The sequence below is a fragment of the Canis lupus genome, chromosome 12 (genome assembly GCF_011100685.1).
Source record: "Canis lupus familiaris isolate Mischka breed German Shepherd chromosome 12, alternate assembly UU_Cfam_GSD_1.0, whole genome shotgun sequence".
Taxonomy (NCBI): domain Eukaryota; kingdom Metazoa; phylum Chordata; class Mammalia; order Carnivora; family Canidae; genus Canis; species Canis lupus.
Window position 1 is genome coordinate 40,677,382 of NC_049233.1, and position 19,535 is coordinate 40,696,916.

The 19,535-nt window shown below is 33.1% G+C and overlaps 1 protein-coding gene across 9 annotated transcripts in view; it reads right to left on the reverse strand.

Annotated features, from left to right (window-relative positions):
• The window catches only part of LCA5 (lebercilin LCA5), an 83,589-nt gene that overhangs the window by 31,500 nt on the left and 32,554 nt on the right, over positions 1 to 19,535 (reverse strand). For all 9 annotated transcript variants that reach the window (XM_038554592.1, XM_038554593.1, XM_038554590.1 and 6 more), the window contains 2 exons: positions 18,119 to 18,459; positions 13,273 to 13,802 (listed from right to left, as the gene is read on the reverse strand). In XM_038554592.1, coding sequence (XP_038410520.1) covers positions 13,273 to 13,802; positions 18,119 to 18,317 — 729 coding nt within the window. In that variant the 5' untranslated portion in view covers positions 18,318 to 18,459. The remainder of the gene's footprint in view (positions 1 to 13,272; positions 13,803 to 18,118; positions 18,460 to 19,535) is intronic.

Sequence of the window (19,535 nt, forward strand, 5' to 3'; positions counted from 1 at the left end):
GGGATGAAAACTTCCCAACCCTGGGGACTAAAATAGACATCTAGGTGCAAGAAGCCCGAAGGACCACAAGTAAGTTGAACCCAAATAAGGCTATATCAAAACATGTTATAATGAAATTATAAAAAGTCAAAGACATAATTTTTAAAACAGTAAGGGAAAAGAGAGGTTACATACAAGGTAACTCCCATAAGACAATCAGGATTTTTCAACAGAAACTTTTCAGGACATAGGAGAATGGGATGACACATTCAAAATTTTTTTATAGATTTATTAATTTGAGAGAAAGCGCGTGCATGTGCATATGACTGGAGGGGCAGAGGGAGAAAAAGACAGAATCCCAAGCAGACTCCATGCTGAGTGTGGAGCCCCATGTGGGACTTGATCTCATTACCCTGAGATCTTTACCTGAGCCAAAACCATGAGTCAGACATTTAACTGACTGTGCCACCCAGGTGACCCAACATATTAAAAATATCAAATGAAAAAACTGTCAACCAAGAATGCTACCTGACAAAGCTCCCTTCAGAAATGGAGGAATAAGGACTCTCCTCTACAAACAAAAACTGAGGGAATTCATCACCACTAAACCTGCTTTACAAGAAATGCTAAAGGGAGTTCTTTCAGTGGAAATAAAAGAACACTAATTAATATAAAAACCTAAGAAGGAAAACTAAAACTCACTGGTAATGGTAGTCACAGTTTGATCCTGTAATATGGTAATTTTGATGCATAATTCAACGGAAGCTCTAGATTAAAAGTTTATAAAAACACAGTAAAAATAACCATAACCACAATAATCTTATTAGTTACACAACATTTAAAAATATGTAAATCACAACATCAACCTAAAATGTGAGAGGAAGGAAAGGTAAAAGTGTAAAGCTTAGAACTGTATTGAAGTTAATTTGTTATTAGTTTAAAATATTAATATAGTTTAAAGATATTTTATGTATAAATAAAATATCATGATAAATAACCACAAGGGGAAAATCTGTAGTGATTACACAAAACAACAGGATAAGTCAAAGTACACAGTTAACACAAGACATCAAAACACACAAAAAAGGTAACAGGATAAAAAACAAGGAACAGATCCACAAAACCCCAGAAAACAATTAACAAAATGGCACTAGTAAGTTGTTACTTTAAATACAAATGGATTAAGTTCACCAATCAAAAGATACAGAAATGATGGTGGAATACATTAAAGGGGCGGTGCACCGGAGTGCCTCAGTGGTTGAGTATCTGCCTTTGGCTCAGATCATGATCCCAGGGTCCTGGGATGGATTCCCACATCAGACTCTCCACAGGGAGCCTGCTTTTCCCTCTGCCTATGTCTCTGCTTCTCTCTGTCTCTCATGAATAAATAAATAAAATCTTAAAAAAAAAAAAGATCCATTGATATGCTGCTTACAAGAGACCCAACTATAGCCTTAAAGACACACACAAAGACTGAGAGAAAGGATGGAATCATTTCAAGCAAATAAAAAAAGTGTAGCGGTAGCTACAGACAAAGGAGACCTTAAACTAAAAATTGTAAAAAGGGAAATTATTATAAAATGATAACAAGGTCACTTCATCAAGAAGATATAATAATTATAAATATTTATGCACCTAGGATCAGAGTACCTAAATACATAAAGTAAAAACCAACAGAGCTAAAGGAGAAATAGAGTAATACGATAATAATTGGGGACTTTAATACCCCACTGTGAATAATGAACAGGTCATCTAGACAGAAAATTAATACAGTAAGAGCAGATTTGAACAACACTACAGACTAAATAGGCTTCACAAATGCATATCCAACAACAGCAGAATACACATTCTTCTTAAGTGAAAATGGAATGTTTTTTAAGATAAACCATATGTTAGGCCCCCAAAACAAGTCTTAGCAAATTCAAGATTGAAATCATACCAAGTATTTTCTCTAGCCACAATGGTATGAAACTAGAAATCATTAACAAGAGGAAAATTGGAAAAAACTGGAAAATTCACAGATATATGGAAATTAACACTCTCAAATAACCAACAAATCAAAGCCAGAAAGAGACACCACCAGAAAAATAAATAAATAAATAAAGACAACATCCCTGGTGAAAACAGATGCAAGAATTCTCAACAAAATACTAGAAATCCAAATTTAGCAGCACATTAAAGGAATCATTTATCATGACCAAGTGGAATCTTTACTTGGGATGCAAGCAAGTATACTTCAACATACAGAAATCAACAATGTGATATACCACATTAGTAAATTGAAAGAAAAAAATCATATAATCATCTCAATAGATACAGAAAAACCATATGACAAAATTCAACATCTATTCATGATAAAAGCTCTTAAAGCGTTAGGTATAGAACGAACATACCTCAACATAATAAAGGCCATATATAATCTCAGAGCTAATACCATACTCAATAGCAAAAGGATGAAAGCTTTAGCTTTTCCTGTAAGATCAGGGGAATGAGACAAGGGTGCCCACTCTCACCACTCCTAGAGCAATCAGGTTAAAAAAGAAAAAAAGAAAAGACAAGACATCAGAATTGGGAGAGGAAAAAACAAACCTGTCTCTATTTGAGAAGACATGATTTAAAAAAAAAAATTTATTTACTTATTTGACAGAGTGAGAGCACAAGTAGGGGGAGCTGCAGAGGGAGAGGGAGAAGCAGACTCCCCGCAGAGCATGGAGCCCTGATGTGGAGCTCCATCCTAGGACCCTGAGACCATGACCTGAGCTGAAGGTGGATGCCTAAGCTACAGAGCTGCCCAGGCACCTTGACATGATTCTACACAGAGAAAATAATCCTAAAGACTACACCAAAAAACCCCCAAATTCAGTCAAGTTGTAGGATACAAAATTAGGTACAAAATTAATCTACAAAAATCAGTAATGTTTTTCTACCCCTAACAATGAATTACCTGAAAAAGAAAGAAAACAATCCCATTTACAATAACACCAAAAACAATAAAATTCTTAGGAATAACCTTAACTAAGGAGGTAAAGATCTCTATTCTGATAAACATAAGACATTATCAAAAGATATAAAAGAGGGCACAAATAAATAGAAAAAGGTAACCTATGTTCATTCATGGGAGGAATTAATAATATTGTTCAAATGTCCATACCACCCAAAGCTATCTACAGATTCAATACAATCACTACCACAAATTCCAATGGCATTTCTTAAAGTAGTAGAAAAAAAAATCCTAAAATTTACATGGAACCACAAAGATACTGAATAGTCAAAGCAGGAAGCATCACACTTCCTTATTTCAAGGTATACTATATGGCTACAGTAATCAAAACAGAAATGGTACTGGCATAAAAACAAAGAGATCAGTGGAGCAAAAATAAGAGCCCAGATATAAATCCAAGTATATATCATCAGTTAATATTTGACAAGGGAGCCAAAAATACTTATTGGAAAGGTGCTGGGAAAATTGGATATTCACATGTAAAAGAATGAAACTCAATCCCTATCTTATACTACTTTGAAAAATTAACAAAATGGATTAAAGACTTAAACATTAAGACCCAAAATGATGAAACTTCTAGAAGAAAACATTGGAAAAAAGCTCCCTGACATGGATCTTGGTGATAATTTTTTGGATAGGACACAAAAGCACAAGCAACAATATAAAAAATGGGACAACACAGTTTCAAACTAAAAAGCCAGAAATGGGACAACAAATGAGACAATATAGTTTCAAACTAAAAAGCTTCTACAAAGCAAAAGAAACCATCAACAAATTAAAAAGACAATCTACTGAACAGGAAAAATATTTGCAAGCCACATATCAGATAAGGTGTTAATATCCAAAATATATAAAGAAATTCTAAAGCTCAACAGCAAAAAAAATAAAGTAAACAAAAATCCAATTAAAAAGACCTGAATAGACATTTTCCAAAGAAGGTATATGAAAGGCCAACAAGTATATGAAAGATGCACAACATCACCAGTCATTAGGGAAATGCATATCAAAACCACAATGAGGGATCCCTGGGTGGCACAGCGGTTTGGCGCCTGCCTGTGGCCCAGGGCGCCATCCTAGAGACCCGGGATCAAGTCCCACGTCGGGCTCCCGGTGCATGGAGCCTGCTTCTCCCTCTGCCTGTGTCTCTGCCTCTCTCTCTCTCTGTGTGTGACTATCATAAATTAAAAAAATAAAAAAAAACCACAATGAGATATTATCTTATGCATATTAGAATGGCATCATCAAACAGACAAGAGGTAACAAATGCTGGTAAGGACATAAATAAAAGGGAAGCCTTGCACATGACTGGTGCCACTATGAAAAAAGTATGGAGGAACCTCAAAAAACTAAAAGTACAATGACCCCATGATCTAGCAATTCTACTTTTGAGAATATATCCAAAGGAAACAAATACACTAACTCTAAAAAATATCTGCATCTCCATGTTCATAGCAGCACGGCCAAGACGTGAAAACATTCTAAGTATCAATCGATGGATGAATGGATAAAGATGTTGTGGTGTATACATACAAATACAATGGAGTATTATTCAGCTATAAAAAAATGAGGAAATCCTTCCATTTAGGAAAGCATGAATGACCTTGAAAGTATTATGCTAAGTAAAACAATTCAGAAAGAAAATTACTGTATGATCTCACTTACAGGTGGAATATTTAAAAAAATTCTAGAAAAAGATCATACAATAACCATATAAGAAATAACATTAATAAAACATGTTAATATTATGTTTTTATTATGACATAAATATTAACTATTCTTAATAGTTTATGGTTTTATAACAAGGTAATTAATTCTGTGGTTACCAGGGGAGAAATGGGGAGAAGGGGATATTGGAGAAAGATGGTCAAAAGGTATAAACTTCCAGTTATAAGATAAATACTATATATGTACATACAACATGGCTACAGTTAACATGCTGTATGATATGCATGCAAGTTGTTAGAAGAATAAATCCCAAGGGTTGTCATCACAGGTTTAAAAAAAAAACAACCTTTTTTTGTTTCTTATTTTGCTTTCTCTTTTTATTGAATCTATGTAAGGTAATGGATGCTTATGAAACCTACTGTAGTAATCATTTTACAATACACACAAACTACTAGTGTATACCTTAAATTTATAGTGTTGTATGTCAGCTATATCTCAATGTACCTAGAAAATTAAAAAAAGAATGAGGCAGGTTTTATAGACACTGTGAGTTTATACATACATATATTACACACACAATAATATGTAAAGAAGACCAAAATATGTTTCAGTAAAAAAAAAAAAAAAAAAAAAAAAAAAAAAAAAACATACTAAATAGTGTGCATGGTACACTTCCACTTGTAGTTAGAGAACAAAAAAAGGATATACATATATGAACTTGCACATCTAAGACAATTCTTAACAGTGATTATTTTGTGGGAAGTGGTCTACAAGGATAGCACAGAAGGGATACTGATGTTTCATTGTATACTTCTTTGTATTATTTGAATTTTTCAGCGTTTTGTAATGCTTGTATTATTTTCCAACAGAAAAATTATCTTAAATACTAACATAAAATGCTGTTAACAATTGTTCTAAATGGGTAGATTCAAAGGACCCTATAAATTTATTCTCTGCAATGTTTTTAAACCCTTTAATAATAAATATCTCATAAATTCATTGTAAATCTTCTCCCACCAAAATTGTTAAAAAAAAAAAAATTGTAAACTACATCATAAAATCCAGCCAATTCCCTGAATTGTTCTATAATAAAAAATTAGGATCTCAACAAATGCTATTTTTTACAAGTAGTTCCTTTTTTTTTCAACATTAGAAATCTTTCATTTTTCTAATATTCAATAAGGGATTGGGTGAAGATTTAATAATAATAAGGATTTAATATAATAAGGATTATAAGATATAATAAGGATTTAATATGGAGAGAATAAATATGGTTTACCATGCTAAAAACACTTTTGGCACATAAAAAATTTAAAACTATGATTTATACTCATCAAGTTTCAGAAACAAAAAGAACCTCAGAATCATTCCATTCATTCCTCAATGAAGCAACTGAAATCTCTCAGTTAAGAGAGCTGCACAAAGTCAGAGTAGGACAAGAACAAAACTGACCTCTTGGTTTGACATCCATCTCTCCTAATTAGCTTCATTTTTTAGAAATAATACAGAATAGGTAAGTGAGGCAAAGGCAGGCCTTCTGGATTTGGGTTTCTGAAGGGTGAAAGGGCAGGAAAATGCTTAGGGCAGATTATCTAGCCACTAGAGTATGTTATGGCAGGGAAAGATGCAGGAAAAGGGCCTAATATTAGTTTAACTCTGGTTCTGAATAAGTTAGGAAGGGTAAGAGAAGATGATGAATCAATTCTTACTTCTGAAAATGGTTTACAGTAGACGCCAATATTGTTTTTATCACCAAGAAACAAATACCTACTTGAGGGTAGCTCTAGGGCCAAGGGAATTTGAATGCCAATCTCTGACAGGAAAATCTATCAAAAGAAAGATTGTATTCAAACTTCCTTTCACATCTGTATGGTACTCAGGTTACTCAAACCATTCCCCAGAAGTCTTTACAAATTTCTAAAAAGAGAGAGAAAGCCTTGTTAATAGTTTGTTTTCTAACAAGGTAATTCATTCTGTGCCAATTTTATGTTAAGACAGAGTTGGATTTTTTTTAATGTGTACCCTACAGTTTACTGGTATCCTTTTAATAACATATATATGGTATTACATATATGATCTTTTCACAAAACTTAGTGGATAATTTCTCATTCATGATTAAGGGCTCTTATGAGAGTTACAACTCATAGTATTTGTTTTATTAGTCTTATCTATGACTCATATACTACTGCATCCTTTGATCAAAAATGCAACCCCCAACTCCAAGTCTTTCTTTACCTTTAGCCTCTATTGGAGGCCAGTCACGGGCCGACCAGCAATAGCACAATTTGGCAGGCATTAAAAGAAACTGCATTTTGGGGGCATAATTAATGAAGTTGCTAATAAAAAACCCTGTTTTTTTTTTTTTTAGATTTACCTGAGAGAGAGAGAGAGAGTGTGTGTGTGTGTGTGTGTGTGTGTGTGTATGTAAGTGAGCATGAGGGGTGGACATAGAGGGGAAAAGGAGAGGGAGAGAATCTCAAGTAGATACTCCCCGCTGATTGCAGAGCCCAATGCAGGGCTCCATCTCACAACCCTGAGATCATGACCTAAGCCAAAAGCAAAAGTTGGATGCTTAACCAACTGAGGCACCCAGGCATCCCAGAACTGCTTATGTTAAATCAGTGATTCTCAAAGGGTGGTGCAGGGAGTCTTCTAAAGGTCCCTTGGACACTCTCAGGAGTCTGAAAGTTCAGAACACTTTTATAATGCAGTATTGTTTTCACTCACTGTCATGAATATATAGAATTTTCCAAAGGCTATGTGTGATATTATATAAAGGAAAGTGTCAACATCCAGAAAATCTGCTTAATACAATGAACAAGTAAGTACACAAGTGGTGTGACAGTACAAAAAGTTCATGGATTCATGGCTTCAGATTCCGCATTGCCACAAACTTATGAGAAAGAAACACCATTAAGTTTTGATGTAGTATCAAAGAGGCATATCCAGTTATCTAAATATTCTTCCATTTTCTAACTCCTATAGACATTTGTGTGAGGCTGCATTTTTTAAATATTTATCAACCATAATAACACTGCAACAGACTGAATGCAAAAGCAGCTATAAATACCCAGTTGTCCTCTATTCAGCCTGACATCAAAGAAACTTGCAAATATATAATATGCCACTCTTCTTCCAATGTATTTTTGGTTTAGAAGATACAATATTTTTCATTAAAAACTGTTATGATAACATGTAGTGAGTTGCTTATCATTATTTTTAGGTAAATTAAGAAATATTTTTAAAGGTTCTCAGTTTTAATTTCTGATACAGTAAATATCAATAGATATGCCCACATAAACAAAAGCTTCTGGGGAAGGGGGTCTGCAATAATTTTTAAACATATACACCGGTCTTGAGACTATAAACTTGGGCAATCACTGTATTATATAACTAAAAATGTTTTTCTGCTGTAAAAGCACACCTCTACATCTTTTTTGCAGCTTTTTTATAATTTGTTGCAACTGTATTTAAATATTAAATTAGCACATTGCCATTAATATTAAAGTAAATAAATATATTAAAATGGGACTGCTACTATGACAAAACTCTACACAATAAATTTATTGAAGTGAAAGCCAAAATAATGGTATAAAGCCAACCATAAGTAAATATGTAGTCTGATTTAGCTGCCTGCCTCTTTGTACAGAATTCAGCAAGTTTAACCACATCAGGTGGTTCTTCATCGCTGTATACGGTCCAGGATGGCGCAGACCACATCATATAAGGGAAAATAGCAGTCATGGGTGGTTTCCTCCACTCACACCTTTGGGTGTTTGTCTCCCTAATCATGTATCCACTTCTAAACTACAGTGCTCTTATATCACTCTGTGAATTCTTTCAGTTCCATCAACTAACAAAATAAGCCTGCACCCAACTTAGAGGATGAAATTCAGAGAGAATTTGCACAGCTAAATTATTTACACATGACCTTGAAAAATACTTTTTGTCCCCTCCCCTAAGAAGGAAATGTAACTCAAAAAGGGAATAATAACTGGCCTGAAATCCTTCCTGGAATGAGACAATCTATAAACAAAAATGCTGCCTGCCACAGCTTAAGGACAGACTCTTTTTTTAAAAAAAATTTTACTCATTTATTCATGAGAGACACAGAAAAAGAGACTCGACCCTGGGTCTCCAGGATTACACCTTGGGCTCAAGGCAGCGCTAAACCGCTGAGCCACCTGGACTGCCCCTTAAGGGCAGTTAAAATAAAGTTTTAAAAGAAAAAGCTACACCAAGTGAAAGAAAAAACACCATTCTTAGGAAAGAGCAACACAGAACTTGAAAACAGCACTACTAATATTTCAGTTTAATTACAAAGGATACTCAGGACTTTCCTGGGTCTTAATGTGTAAAATGAAACATATCACAATTGAGGTCCTACATTTTTCCTTTACCCAATTAATGGTAGTAAGTATAACCTACTGAATTTGAAGAAAAAATATTAATTTAGTGTCGGGTAAAGTAATAAAAATGAGTAAATCAATGAGGCACAAAAGTAAAAGCTAAATTTCACACCAAATTAAGAAACTAAATAATAAATATTTCAAATTTTGGGTTGATTACTGAGATTATGAAAGATATATATAATGGGCCAAAGACCTTAGGAAATATGAAAAGGTAAGCTAAAAAATAGAGAATTACCCTCAGGTGCATTGCCGAGGCTCCTCCATTCAGAAGAGAGCTAGTATATGGTGTGATAGCTGAAATAAGATTGATTTAAGAGAAGGAGTTTCATGATAACATATTAAGTGTCAATTCCAATATAACTTCAAACACAACAGAAATGAAGTAGTTTATATCTCCCAACCAAACTCTGAGACTTACAGCTAATTAACTCAACACTCCTAAAATTTGAGAGTAAACTTCTGAAACCAAGCTATTCCCTCATGTGCATAAAACATTCATAACCTCTTATGAAAATAATAACAAAAAAAGAAACTTTGAAATTTGAAAATCAAAGTTCAAACATAATTTTGTCATCCAGAGAAAACTGAAACTATTTACAATTACTCTAAAGAAAATAAAATATATAGGCATAATCTAACAAAACCTGTAGGATCTATAGCCGGAGAATGACAAAATGATGGTGGAAGAAATCAGAGATGACCTAAATAAATGGAGGAATATACTATGTTCAAGAGTAGGAAGGTTCAACATATCAATTCTCCACAAATTGATTCATGTTTAATGCATTTCCCATTAAAATCCCAGGAAGGTGTTTGTAGACAAAGACAAGCTTATCCTGTAGTTGATATGGAAAGGAAAAGGACCTAGAAGAGTTAAAACAGCCAAACTTTTAAAAATAAAGCATAACATGAGAGGAACTACTCTACCTGATGTTACGGCTTACTATGTTGCCTAGAATGAAGAACGGTATTGGCAGAGGGACAGACACATAAACCAATATAACAGACTAGAGAAACCAGAAATAGACCCACAAAAATATGCCCAACTGATTTTTGATAAAGGTGCCAAATTCAATGGAAGAAGGATAGCCTTTTAACAAATGGTACTGGAGTAACTAGGCACCACAGGCAGGAAAAAAAAAAAAAAAAAAAACCTCAACTTAAACCTTACATCTTATACAAAAATTAACTCATTGTACTTGAAAGTAAAACATAAAACCATAAACCTTTTGGATAAAAACACAGTAGAAAATCTCTGGGGCTACAGAGAAAGGATGATAGAAATAATAGGCAAAGAATTCTTAGACTTTACACCAAAGCACAATTCATAAGAAAAATCTGATAAACTACAATTACATCAAAATTTAAAACTTTCCCTCTGAAAGACCCTGTGAAGAAGATGAAAAGACAAGCTACAGACTAGGAGAAAATATTTGCAAACCACATATCTGACGAAGAACCTGTAACTAGAACTTAAAAAGATCAGTAAATGATACAATTAGAAAATAGGCAAAAACATGAACAACATGAAAATAATCTACAGATGGCAAATAAGCACATGAAAAGATGTATATCATTAGCCATTAGGAACAATACAAGTTAAAACCAGAAAATAGGACTATACACCTATCAGAATGGCTACAATACAGAAGAGTAGTAACATCAGATGGTGGCAACAAGGATGTGGAAAAATTGGATCACTTATACATTGCCAGTAGAAATGTAAAATAGCACTGCCATTCTACAAAGAGAATGGTGTTTCTTACAAAACCAAAATTGCATTTGTCATACAAGTCAACCAAATGCACTTTGAGGCATATATCCCAGAAAAAAGAAAATTTATGTTCACACAAAAATCTGTATATGAATGATCACAGCAGCATTATTAGTTAAGAGCTAAAAACTGGAAACAACCCTGATGTCCTCCAATGGGATGTGCCATAACACTGTAATACATCCATACCATGGAATACTACTCAGGAATAAAAAAAGAACACACTATTGATATATACAACAACTTGGATGGAACTCAAGGGGAAAAAAATGAAATCTATTCATCTCAAAAGCCTAAATACCACATGATTTCACTTATATAACATTCTTAAAATGACAAAATTATAGAAATAGTGAACAGATTAGTGGATGTCACAGGTTAGAGAGAAGGCAAGAAGGTAGCTGTGTTTATAAAAGCTGGTAACACAGGATCCTTGTAATGGAATTGTTCTGCATTTTGACTCTGGTGGTGGTCACATAAATCCACATGTGATAAAACTGAATAGAACTAAACATATATATACACACACACACACAAACACAAATGAATGCATGGATTGTATCACTGTATCAAAAACAAAGCTCCTGGTTGCAATAATATACTGTAGTTATGCAGTATGTTACCACTGGAAACTGGATGAAAGGTATATGGGATCTCTGTATATAATTTTCATACAACTGCTTATCAATCTATACAATTAACTCATAAAGTTAAAAACATTTTTTTTATATCTAGCATGAAAAAAAAATGAGGCCACTATGGAGTTAACAACTATTTCAAAGACATTACTACAGATGACTGATTTTCATGCTGCCAAGTGGGCAGCTATATAATTAACCTCTATCTACTACTCAGAATCCAGACTTCTGTTTTTCCTCTTTTCCTTCTTTCTCCTCTTCCTCCCAAAGTTCCATAAATCTCCTTTATAACGCTATAAGAGAGAACCACAGTATATGTGGGTGTATTTATGTGTGTGTGTCTACATTGCAGCACCATGTTCTTTAGTTTTATACATACACAGAACTGTGTTTTGTTTTTTATCATTATTAGCATTCTGTGCTCTTGGCTCCCAATTTTAAAATCCATGATATAGTGCATTTTATACATTCTTTTAAAAATAAATTAAATTGTTGTGACAATATTTGCTTTCAGTCTCTACCCCCACCCCACCTCAAGGTAAATTTCCCTGTTTGCTCTGCAGTTTGAGTTGATCACTGATGAATCCTACACAATGGAGTATCTTCTGTGCACTGAAACAGAGATGATTACTGTTGGTATAGAATAGCATAGAATAAGTTAGGCACTTTTCCTGACCACTGATGTACACTGTATTACTAAGCTACTGCCCCTGGACTTAGCATTGGTACACTGAACATGGTATACTACACAGAGAAGTACTATAACATACCATGTATTAAAAAACACCTAATTAGGGGTGCTTGGGTGGCTCAATTGATTAAGGGTCTGCCTTCGGCTCAGGTCCTAGGATTGAGCCCTGCATGGCATCATCAGGCTCCCTGCTCAGTGAGGAGTCATCGTTTCCCCCTGACTCTCCCCCTGCTCATGCTTGTGTGCTCTCTCTAAAATAAATAAAATAAAATAACACCTGTTCAGAGAGCTCTCACAGCAGACATTATTCCCATACTTTTTCCCTAGTTTTGCTTTCCAAACTACTCATATATCTTATTAAGCCCTAACTCAGGGCTTCTGTTTTGATATACACATAAATATATACATACATATTCATACATATATATACATTGTATATGTATTAGTTGCATGCAATTTTATCAAGTATACATGATACACACACTCATATACCACGTAGTATCTAATATAAATTCTTTGTGTAACAGTCATAACAGTCATCGGGTAGTACTATTTTTTCAACTTGTTCCAAGAAAAATATCTTTTTAAAAGCTTTGCTATATCCTCAGAGTAGTAACTCAACATTCTTCCACCTACCTCTCATATTAGTTTCTATTTGGGGGAATAAGGGTAAAGCCCTGCCCCCAAAAATGTCTTTATAAATGTTCAAAGAAATAAAAACAAAGTATTTTTCATGTGGCATTTCTTATACAATGGCCCCAAATGTCAGTTTTATACACTATAGCTATTAGTGCATCATTTCTCAATTTTACAGAAACAATCAGATAATCAAATAATGTATTTTCCCAAAATGACTAAGATTCATGGAATTAAACACTCATTCATTAACAGGTAGCCCAATAATGTATAATTTTTTTGTATATTGCTCTTAAATATGCAATCTTAATTTTTCCCTAATGTCTTACTCAGAAAGACAATTTTAAAAATATTCAAAAAATAGTTTTTGTTTCCAAGCATATGCTGAACTGTAATAAGCAATCTTAACAGAGCACATTAAATACTTGATGAAAAACAACACAGAGCAGCACAATTAGAAGCTGTATAAATTTTACCTTAATTCTTCTCTCGGTGTCATCTAATTTTAACTCTGCTGAAACTAGTTTCTTTGCCAAATCATCTCGCTCAGGTAGGTGTCTAGCTTCAGAGATCTTTTTCAGTTTCTGTAAGGAAAATTTTGTCCTAAATAGTTCACCTTCTGTATCTTTCACCCTTTTCTCAGTTGCCCGTTCTTTCTCTTGAGATTTTCTTAAGCGTTCTTTGAGTGCTGTAATCTCATTGTTATGACGAGCAATAAGTTGTGAGATTTCATTTTCTGTATCTTCAAACTTATTCAGGGCTTTCTCCTGTCTGTATTGAAGTCTTTTCAAAGCCTTATTTTCTTTTAGCAGCTCAGCTAACTTGACCTGGAGTTCAGTTACTTCATTCTGCAATTCATTGATTTTTAGCAGTCTTGCAGATAGAACCCGTTTTGTAACAAGATCAGTATCTTTCCAAAGTGGCTCCCTATTGAGGCTCTGGGAGCGAAATCCCACTCGGACTCCCTTTCTGTTTGGTGCACCCTTAGGGCTTGGCTTCCTAGGGGCTAAAAGAGAAACAGTAATAACGTAAAGTGAAAGCTGTACTTATGTAATATTATTTATTTATTCTAACACAAGTGGATCTATGACATTCTTCGTTTTGTTCCTTAAATATGATCTTTAATATTTAAATATCATGTTTATTTAGAGATCTTAATATAACATTTTTATTAAGAAAGGTTCAGAAACCTTTTTAAGAAAGGTCAAGAATAAAAAAAAAAAAAAAAAAAGAAAGGTCAAGAATATTCTGAGTTATCAAAATGATATCTCAATAGTATACAGGGAATTATTCTACATTACTTTAAAAAATGGCAGCATCAGGCTATACCATTTTTAACTTTATAGATAATATGGCAAGCCAGAATTTGAACACAAGGATCATCAGCATGGTGTTTAAAAAATACTGGACAAAACATTGAAATATTCAAGCAATTGATGCCAAGATATTTGGAATTATAATTTGCAATGTGGAAATTTTCCACAATGTCTTCTCTAAATTAATTAGCACTTCTTTTTTATTTGGGGGAAACAAGACAACACTACACTGTACAGAGAGATGACTTGGGAATCAGACTTTCATTAACTTATTAACTCCTTGGGCAATTCCGCTAAACTTTTCCAGTTTATTGTCCCCACCCACAGCATGAGGATAACATCACCTACATAACTAGGCTGTTTTGAGTATTAAACAAAGAATGTATGTAAAACAGGAAGTTCTCCACAAATATTCTCTGTCAGTAATAAGAACTTAATCCCATTTATCAGTGATTGAAAATCAAAACACTTTTAGCAGTACAGATGTGATCTTACATGCTTGCTCAAAGGCTTTCTTTTGTGTGAGATTCAAATCAAAAACATTTGATGCAATTTGAGAAGATAAACACAAAAAACTACACCCTAAAGAATACAGGCATATAAAATCTTTAAACTGTACATATTAAATAACATTTTGCAAAAATCTGGAATGTCATTTTTACTAAAAAATCATTAAACTTAGGCCCCAATATAAAAAGCACCTGCCCTTTAAAAACGACATCTGGAAGTCTGCCACAGTTGAGAATAATGAACTTTACTCTCCAAGGTGACTGCATCTTTTCCAAGAAGGAAATGCATTCCAGAGGGGGAAAAAAAGGAAAACTAGAAGATTCAACCTTTTTCTATCCTCTCTCCAGCCATGCATACCATTAAGAGTAACAATATTTACAATTTCTATTACAAAGTTTATTTTAAAAAAATGGAAGATTGTAAAGAATATGTTTTGAATGTGTACTGATTTCTATAATTGTGTGAATACACAACTGTGTATATAATTGTGTGAATACACAAAAGGAATTGGTAATAATAAGAAATGAGGGAAAGTCTACTTGCAACTTTGAAACTATACTATCCAATATAGTAAACAGTCACTAGCCACATGTGGCTTGAAAGATTTTAAATATGGATAGTCCAAACTGAGATATGCCGTAACTGTTAAATACATACTGAATTTCAAATTATTTCCAAAAAAATGCATAATGTTCCAAATACAGTGTTGTATATTAACTACATTTAAAAATGATACTATTTCAGATGTGTTAAAATATACCATTAAAATTAATTTTATCTATTTTTCTTTTTTAATGTGGTTATCAGACAATATAAAATTACATACGTGGCTTGTGTTTGTGACCTGCATTATATTTCCCCTGGACAGTAATTCTCCAATTTTATTTTATTTTACTTTATTTTTTTTTACTGCTCCAATTTTAAACTGGAGCATCCATCATTTCAATTTTCTTTCTTTCCCAACATACTGAGTTAACAGTTTTGGTATCCATATACTATTATGGAATATGTACTCACTTCTTGGAATGACAGAAACTTTATACATAAAAATGATTATACATAAAGATGAATGTTAACTATTCCAATCTCTGATTTTTAAGTATAAAATTATATTCCTTAACAAACAAGATTTCATACAACTAGAAACTTATTTTATTTGAAAAGTTAAAGCCTATATAAGAATCAGGATAGAATTTTCCATTAATACCTTACTTCAACTGTTTAGACAGAAAGAGCTTCCAAAACCAACTTTTTCACATCCTAAAAATCTGAACATCTATTTTTAGCATATTCTATTAGCAAGACTATAAACTGATCATAAAAATACACTTAAACTGAACTCAAAAATACTTCCTAGCTGTCATTTACTTCTTTATTTTCATTTTTAAAACTATCAAGATGAAATACAGTGCAAATAAGAGAAAAGATGATTGTCATATATATCACTCATCTACCCTTTATTAAGTCAATGTGGAAAAGGTGAGAAAATATTATTTTTTTTCTTCCTTCAGGTGATAAAAATAAAATATGACTCCTTTAAAAAAATGTAGTAAAGATGAATTATGCATCCAGAAATAACTCATGATATTTATACGGATAAAAAATGAAATATAAGTACATAACATGTAATATATTTATAAACACGTATAACAAACTTATTAAATTTTATCATTATGCATTTAACTTTTTATAAAGCAACAATTTTATTTCTTAAAAATAATAAGATATGCCAAAAATCAATAAGAGAAAGGAAGAATATTTTATCAAACATGCAAATCCACAAATTCAAGTGTTCAAGATGATGTTTTAACCACATTTGTTCTTTCCTTAGATTACTGTATATACTGGCAGTTGCCAACTTACAAAGTAATGAATTCAGTGTTTAAGGAAACCCTAAAGTGTTTTAACTGTAGTTGCTGTGGTCCCGTTGGCTGACCTAAGGTAGATAAATTATCAGAGATTTTAATTCAGAAGACAATACAAAATAGAATACAGTACAAGTCAGACTGAAGATAAAAACTGAAATTTTTCTGAGTGATGTTGAAACTGATTTTTAAAGCTCTTTCTCAATTATCTTCTTAAATAAGGTAAGGTTTAAGAATTTTTGACTCCCTAATTGGGTAGCCTCCTAAACTGCTTCTGGGGAAGTAGTGAAAAATTAAAGTATCAATAATTTCCCAAACATGTAAGTTATTTCTTAGGAATAAATAGGTATTTTCTAACATTTGTTCTTAATTGAGATAGCAAAAACTTAGTATCAGGTCATGCATTCAACCACAAAATCAAAACAAAAGGCTCACGCTGAGACAGATTTGGAGGAAAAGACCAAAAACTTGCAGCAATGCACAGTCAAAAAAAAAAAAAAAGAAAAAAAAGAAAAACCAGGGGTCCATGAGAAGGTTGCTTTCAAAAGTAACACATATTCTTTGCAAATATTTTAAAGCAAATATTATTTTTCAAAGTAAAAATTCATAAAGGCAAATTTAATTACACTCCTGCTAAATCTGTTCAATAGCTATTTCCCTACAGAAACAGCCAATATATTATAGGTTTCAAGGTGTTTCATGACCTAGCCCATTTTCCTTTTTGGCTTCCAATTTTACTCTTCCCTGCCTTGCAATCTAAACTCTATAATCATTCTAAGCTAGTGCGTCACAACTGTGCTGCATTTTTTAGTGCATAATATAATTACCTCATTTACTTTGACTTATTTTTCTATGGTCTATTTTTCTATGGTGGTCAAGTACAAGTTACTAAGTACAGTACATCAGGGGTTTTTTTATCAGAAATTCAGTAAGATGAAGAAGAGATTTCTAGAACATTGCCTTGTCAAATAGGTAATAATTAAGAATTTTGTAAAAATCAATGCAGTTCCAAACTGGTAACATTTTAATAAGTCTAATTATTTCTAATGATTAATCTTGTTTCCATTATAACACAGTTTTGTAGAAAACAGAGTGTGTGTGGTCCCAAGTCCCAAGTTCCATTTCTAGATTTAATTTGAACTTTTGTAATAAGCACTGTGTAACCTAGAGGAAGTAATTTTACTCCATATATAAAATGCCCTTTAAATACTTTATAGCAATATCTTTTATTGCTTTTTAGAAATGAAGATTTAAAAAAGGTATAAACATTTTGTGATTTTTTTTTTTTTTTGCCTTTACATTAGAAACATCAAAAAAACCCCACATTTATTTGGGAAGAGAACGAGAAGGCTTATTTATGGTTCCTTCTTCTGTATATAGTACAATTTTGATTATAACAAAGGATAATACACAACACCATAAGCAACAACTATATATAACATTATATACACAACTATACATACATATATATAAAACTATATATACAAAAATACATATTACTCAAAACATCAATCAGCCCATTGCCATGCATATATCAATATACATAGTAACAGAAGTTTCATTCATACAATTTTCCTAAAAACTCAAAATGAATGTTCTAGGTCCACTGGGCTCTTTCAAAGAACTCTTACCTTGATGATGCACTTGGCTATCTGATATTTGCCTTTTGGGATTTTTTCCCTTAATACTCTTAGGTGAGGAGGAATTGACCAGCGATGACCGGCCAGAAGACTGTGGAGTAGTTCCAAAATCAGATGAACAATAAGAGTAATGGTGTTTGCCTGCCTTACTTTCTCGATCATTATCTGGACTTCTTTCTCTTTCCCCCATTGTTTTGAAAAATGGTCTCTATTCACATAATTTCACAGATTCCTTTCTCCAAAAAAATCCATGAGGAGCCTCAAGAGCAATGTTTAGAGTCTTCAGATCCTGGTGATAACATTCATGTCTGCAATTTGTTTTCTCTAGGTATCTGTAGTAGAGATTAGCACATTAGCAAACAGAAGATACACACTTTTTGTCACTACAATTAAGGAAGGGAAAAGGAAACTCATATTTTGTGAAATAGGTTTTACAGTTAATTACAATTAAATATATTATAAAATAAAATACTAATAATTTTTAAAAGAGGCAATAATTCAATTCATCTGTATTTTCACACATTGTTACTTACAGTATTTGGAGAAAAGACAGAACATTGTAGATTGGACAGAACATGTGTAAAATGCCTGACATATAACTGTTTTTGAATAAAAGTTATTAACTCAATTTGACTCCCCTAAATCTTAAAATTTATAATAAAACACAAATCCTGATTTCTGACAAATGTATAATGACCAAATAGCCATTTTTTTTCTTTTCTGGGGAGGCAGGTGGCAGTTAAGGCAACCCTGCTAATAGAAAAAAAAAACCCTAACTACATAAAAATATAAAACTAAAGTTGAAAAAAAAAGTAAGTATGTAAAAAATTAAACAAATTAAAACACCTGATTAAAAACATTTGCAGTATGACAGAAAAATGGTTACCATCCTTAACATATATAAATACTCATACCACCCCAGGAGAAATATATGAAATCAAAAGTTAAGTGGGTAAATACATGTTAAGAACCACAGCAGGCAATACAAATGCTAGGCACATAAAAATAACCAACTTCAGGGATGCCTGGGTGGCTCAGTGGTTGAACGTCTGCCTTTGGCTCAGGGCATGATCTGGTGTTGGGGATCGAGTGTCACATCAGGCCCCTTGCAAGGAGCCTGCTTCTCCCTCTACCTATGTCTCTCTCTCTCTCTCTCTCTCGAACAAATAAAATCTTTAAAAAAAAAATTCAAATTCTCTCTCTCTCTCTCTCTGTCTCTCGTGAACAAATAAATAAAATCTTTAAAAAAAATTCAACTTCAGGGATCCCTGGGTGGCGCAGCAGTTTAGCACCTGCCTTTGGCCCAGGGCGCGATCCTGGAGACCCGGGATCGAATCCCACGTCGGGCTCCTGGTGCATGGAGCCTGCTTCTCCCTCTGCCTATGTCTCTGCCTCTCTCTCTCTCTGT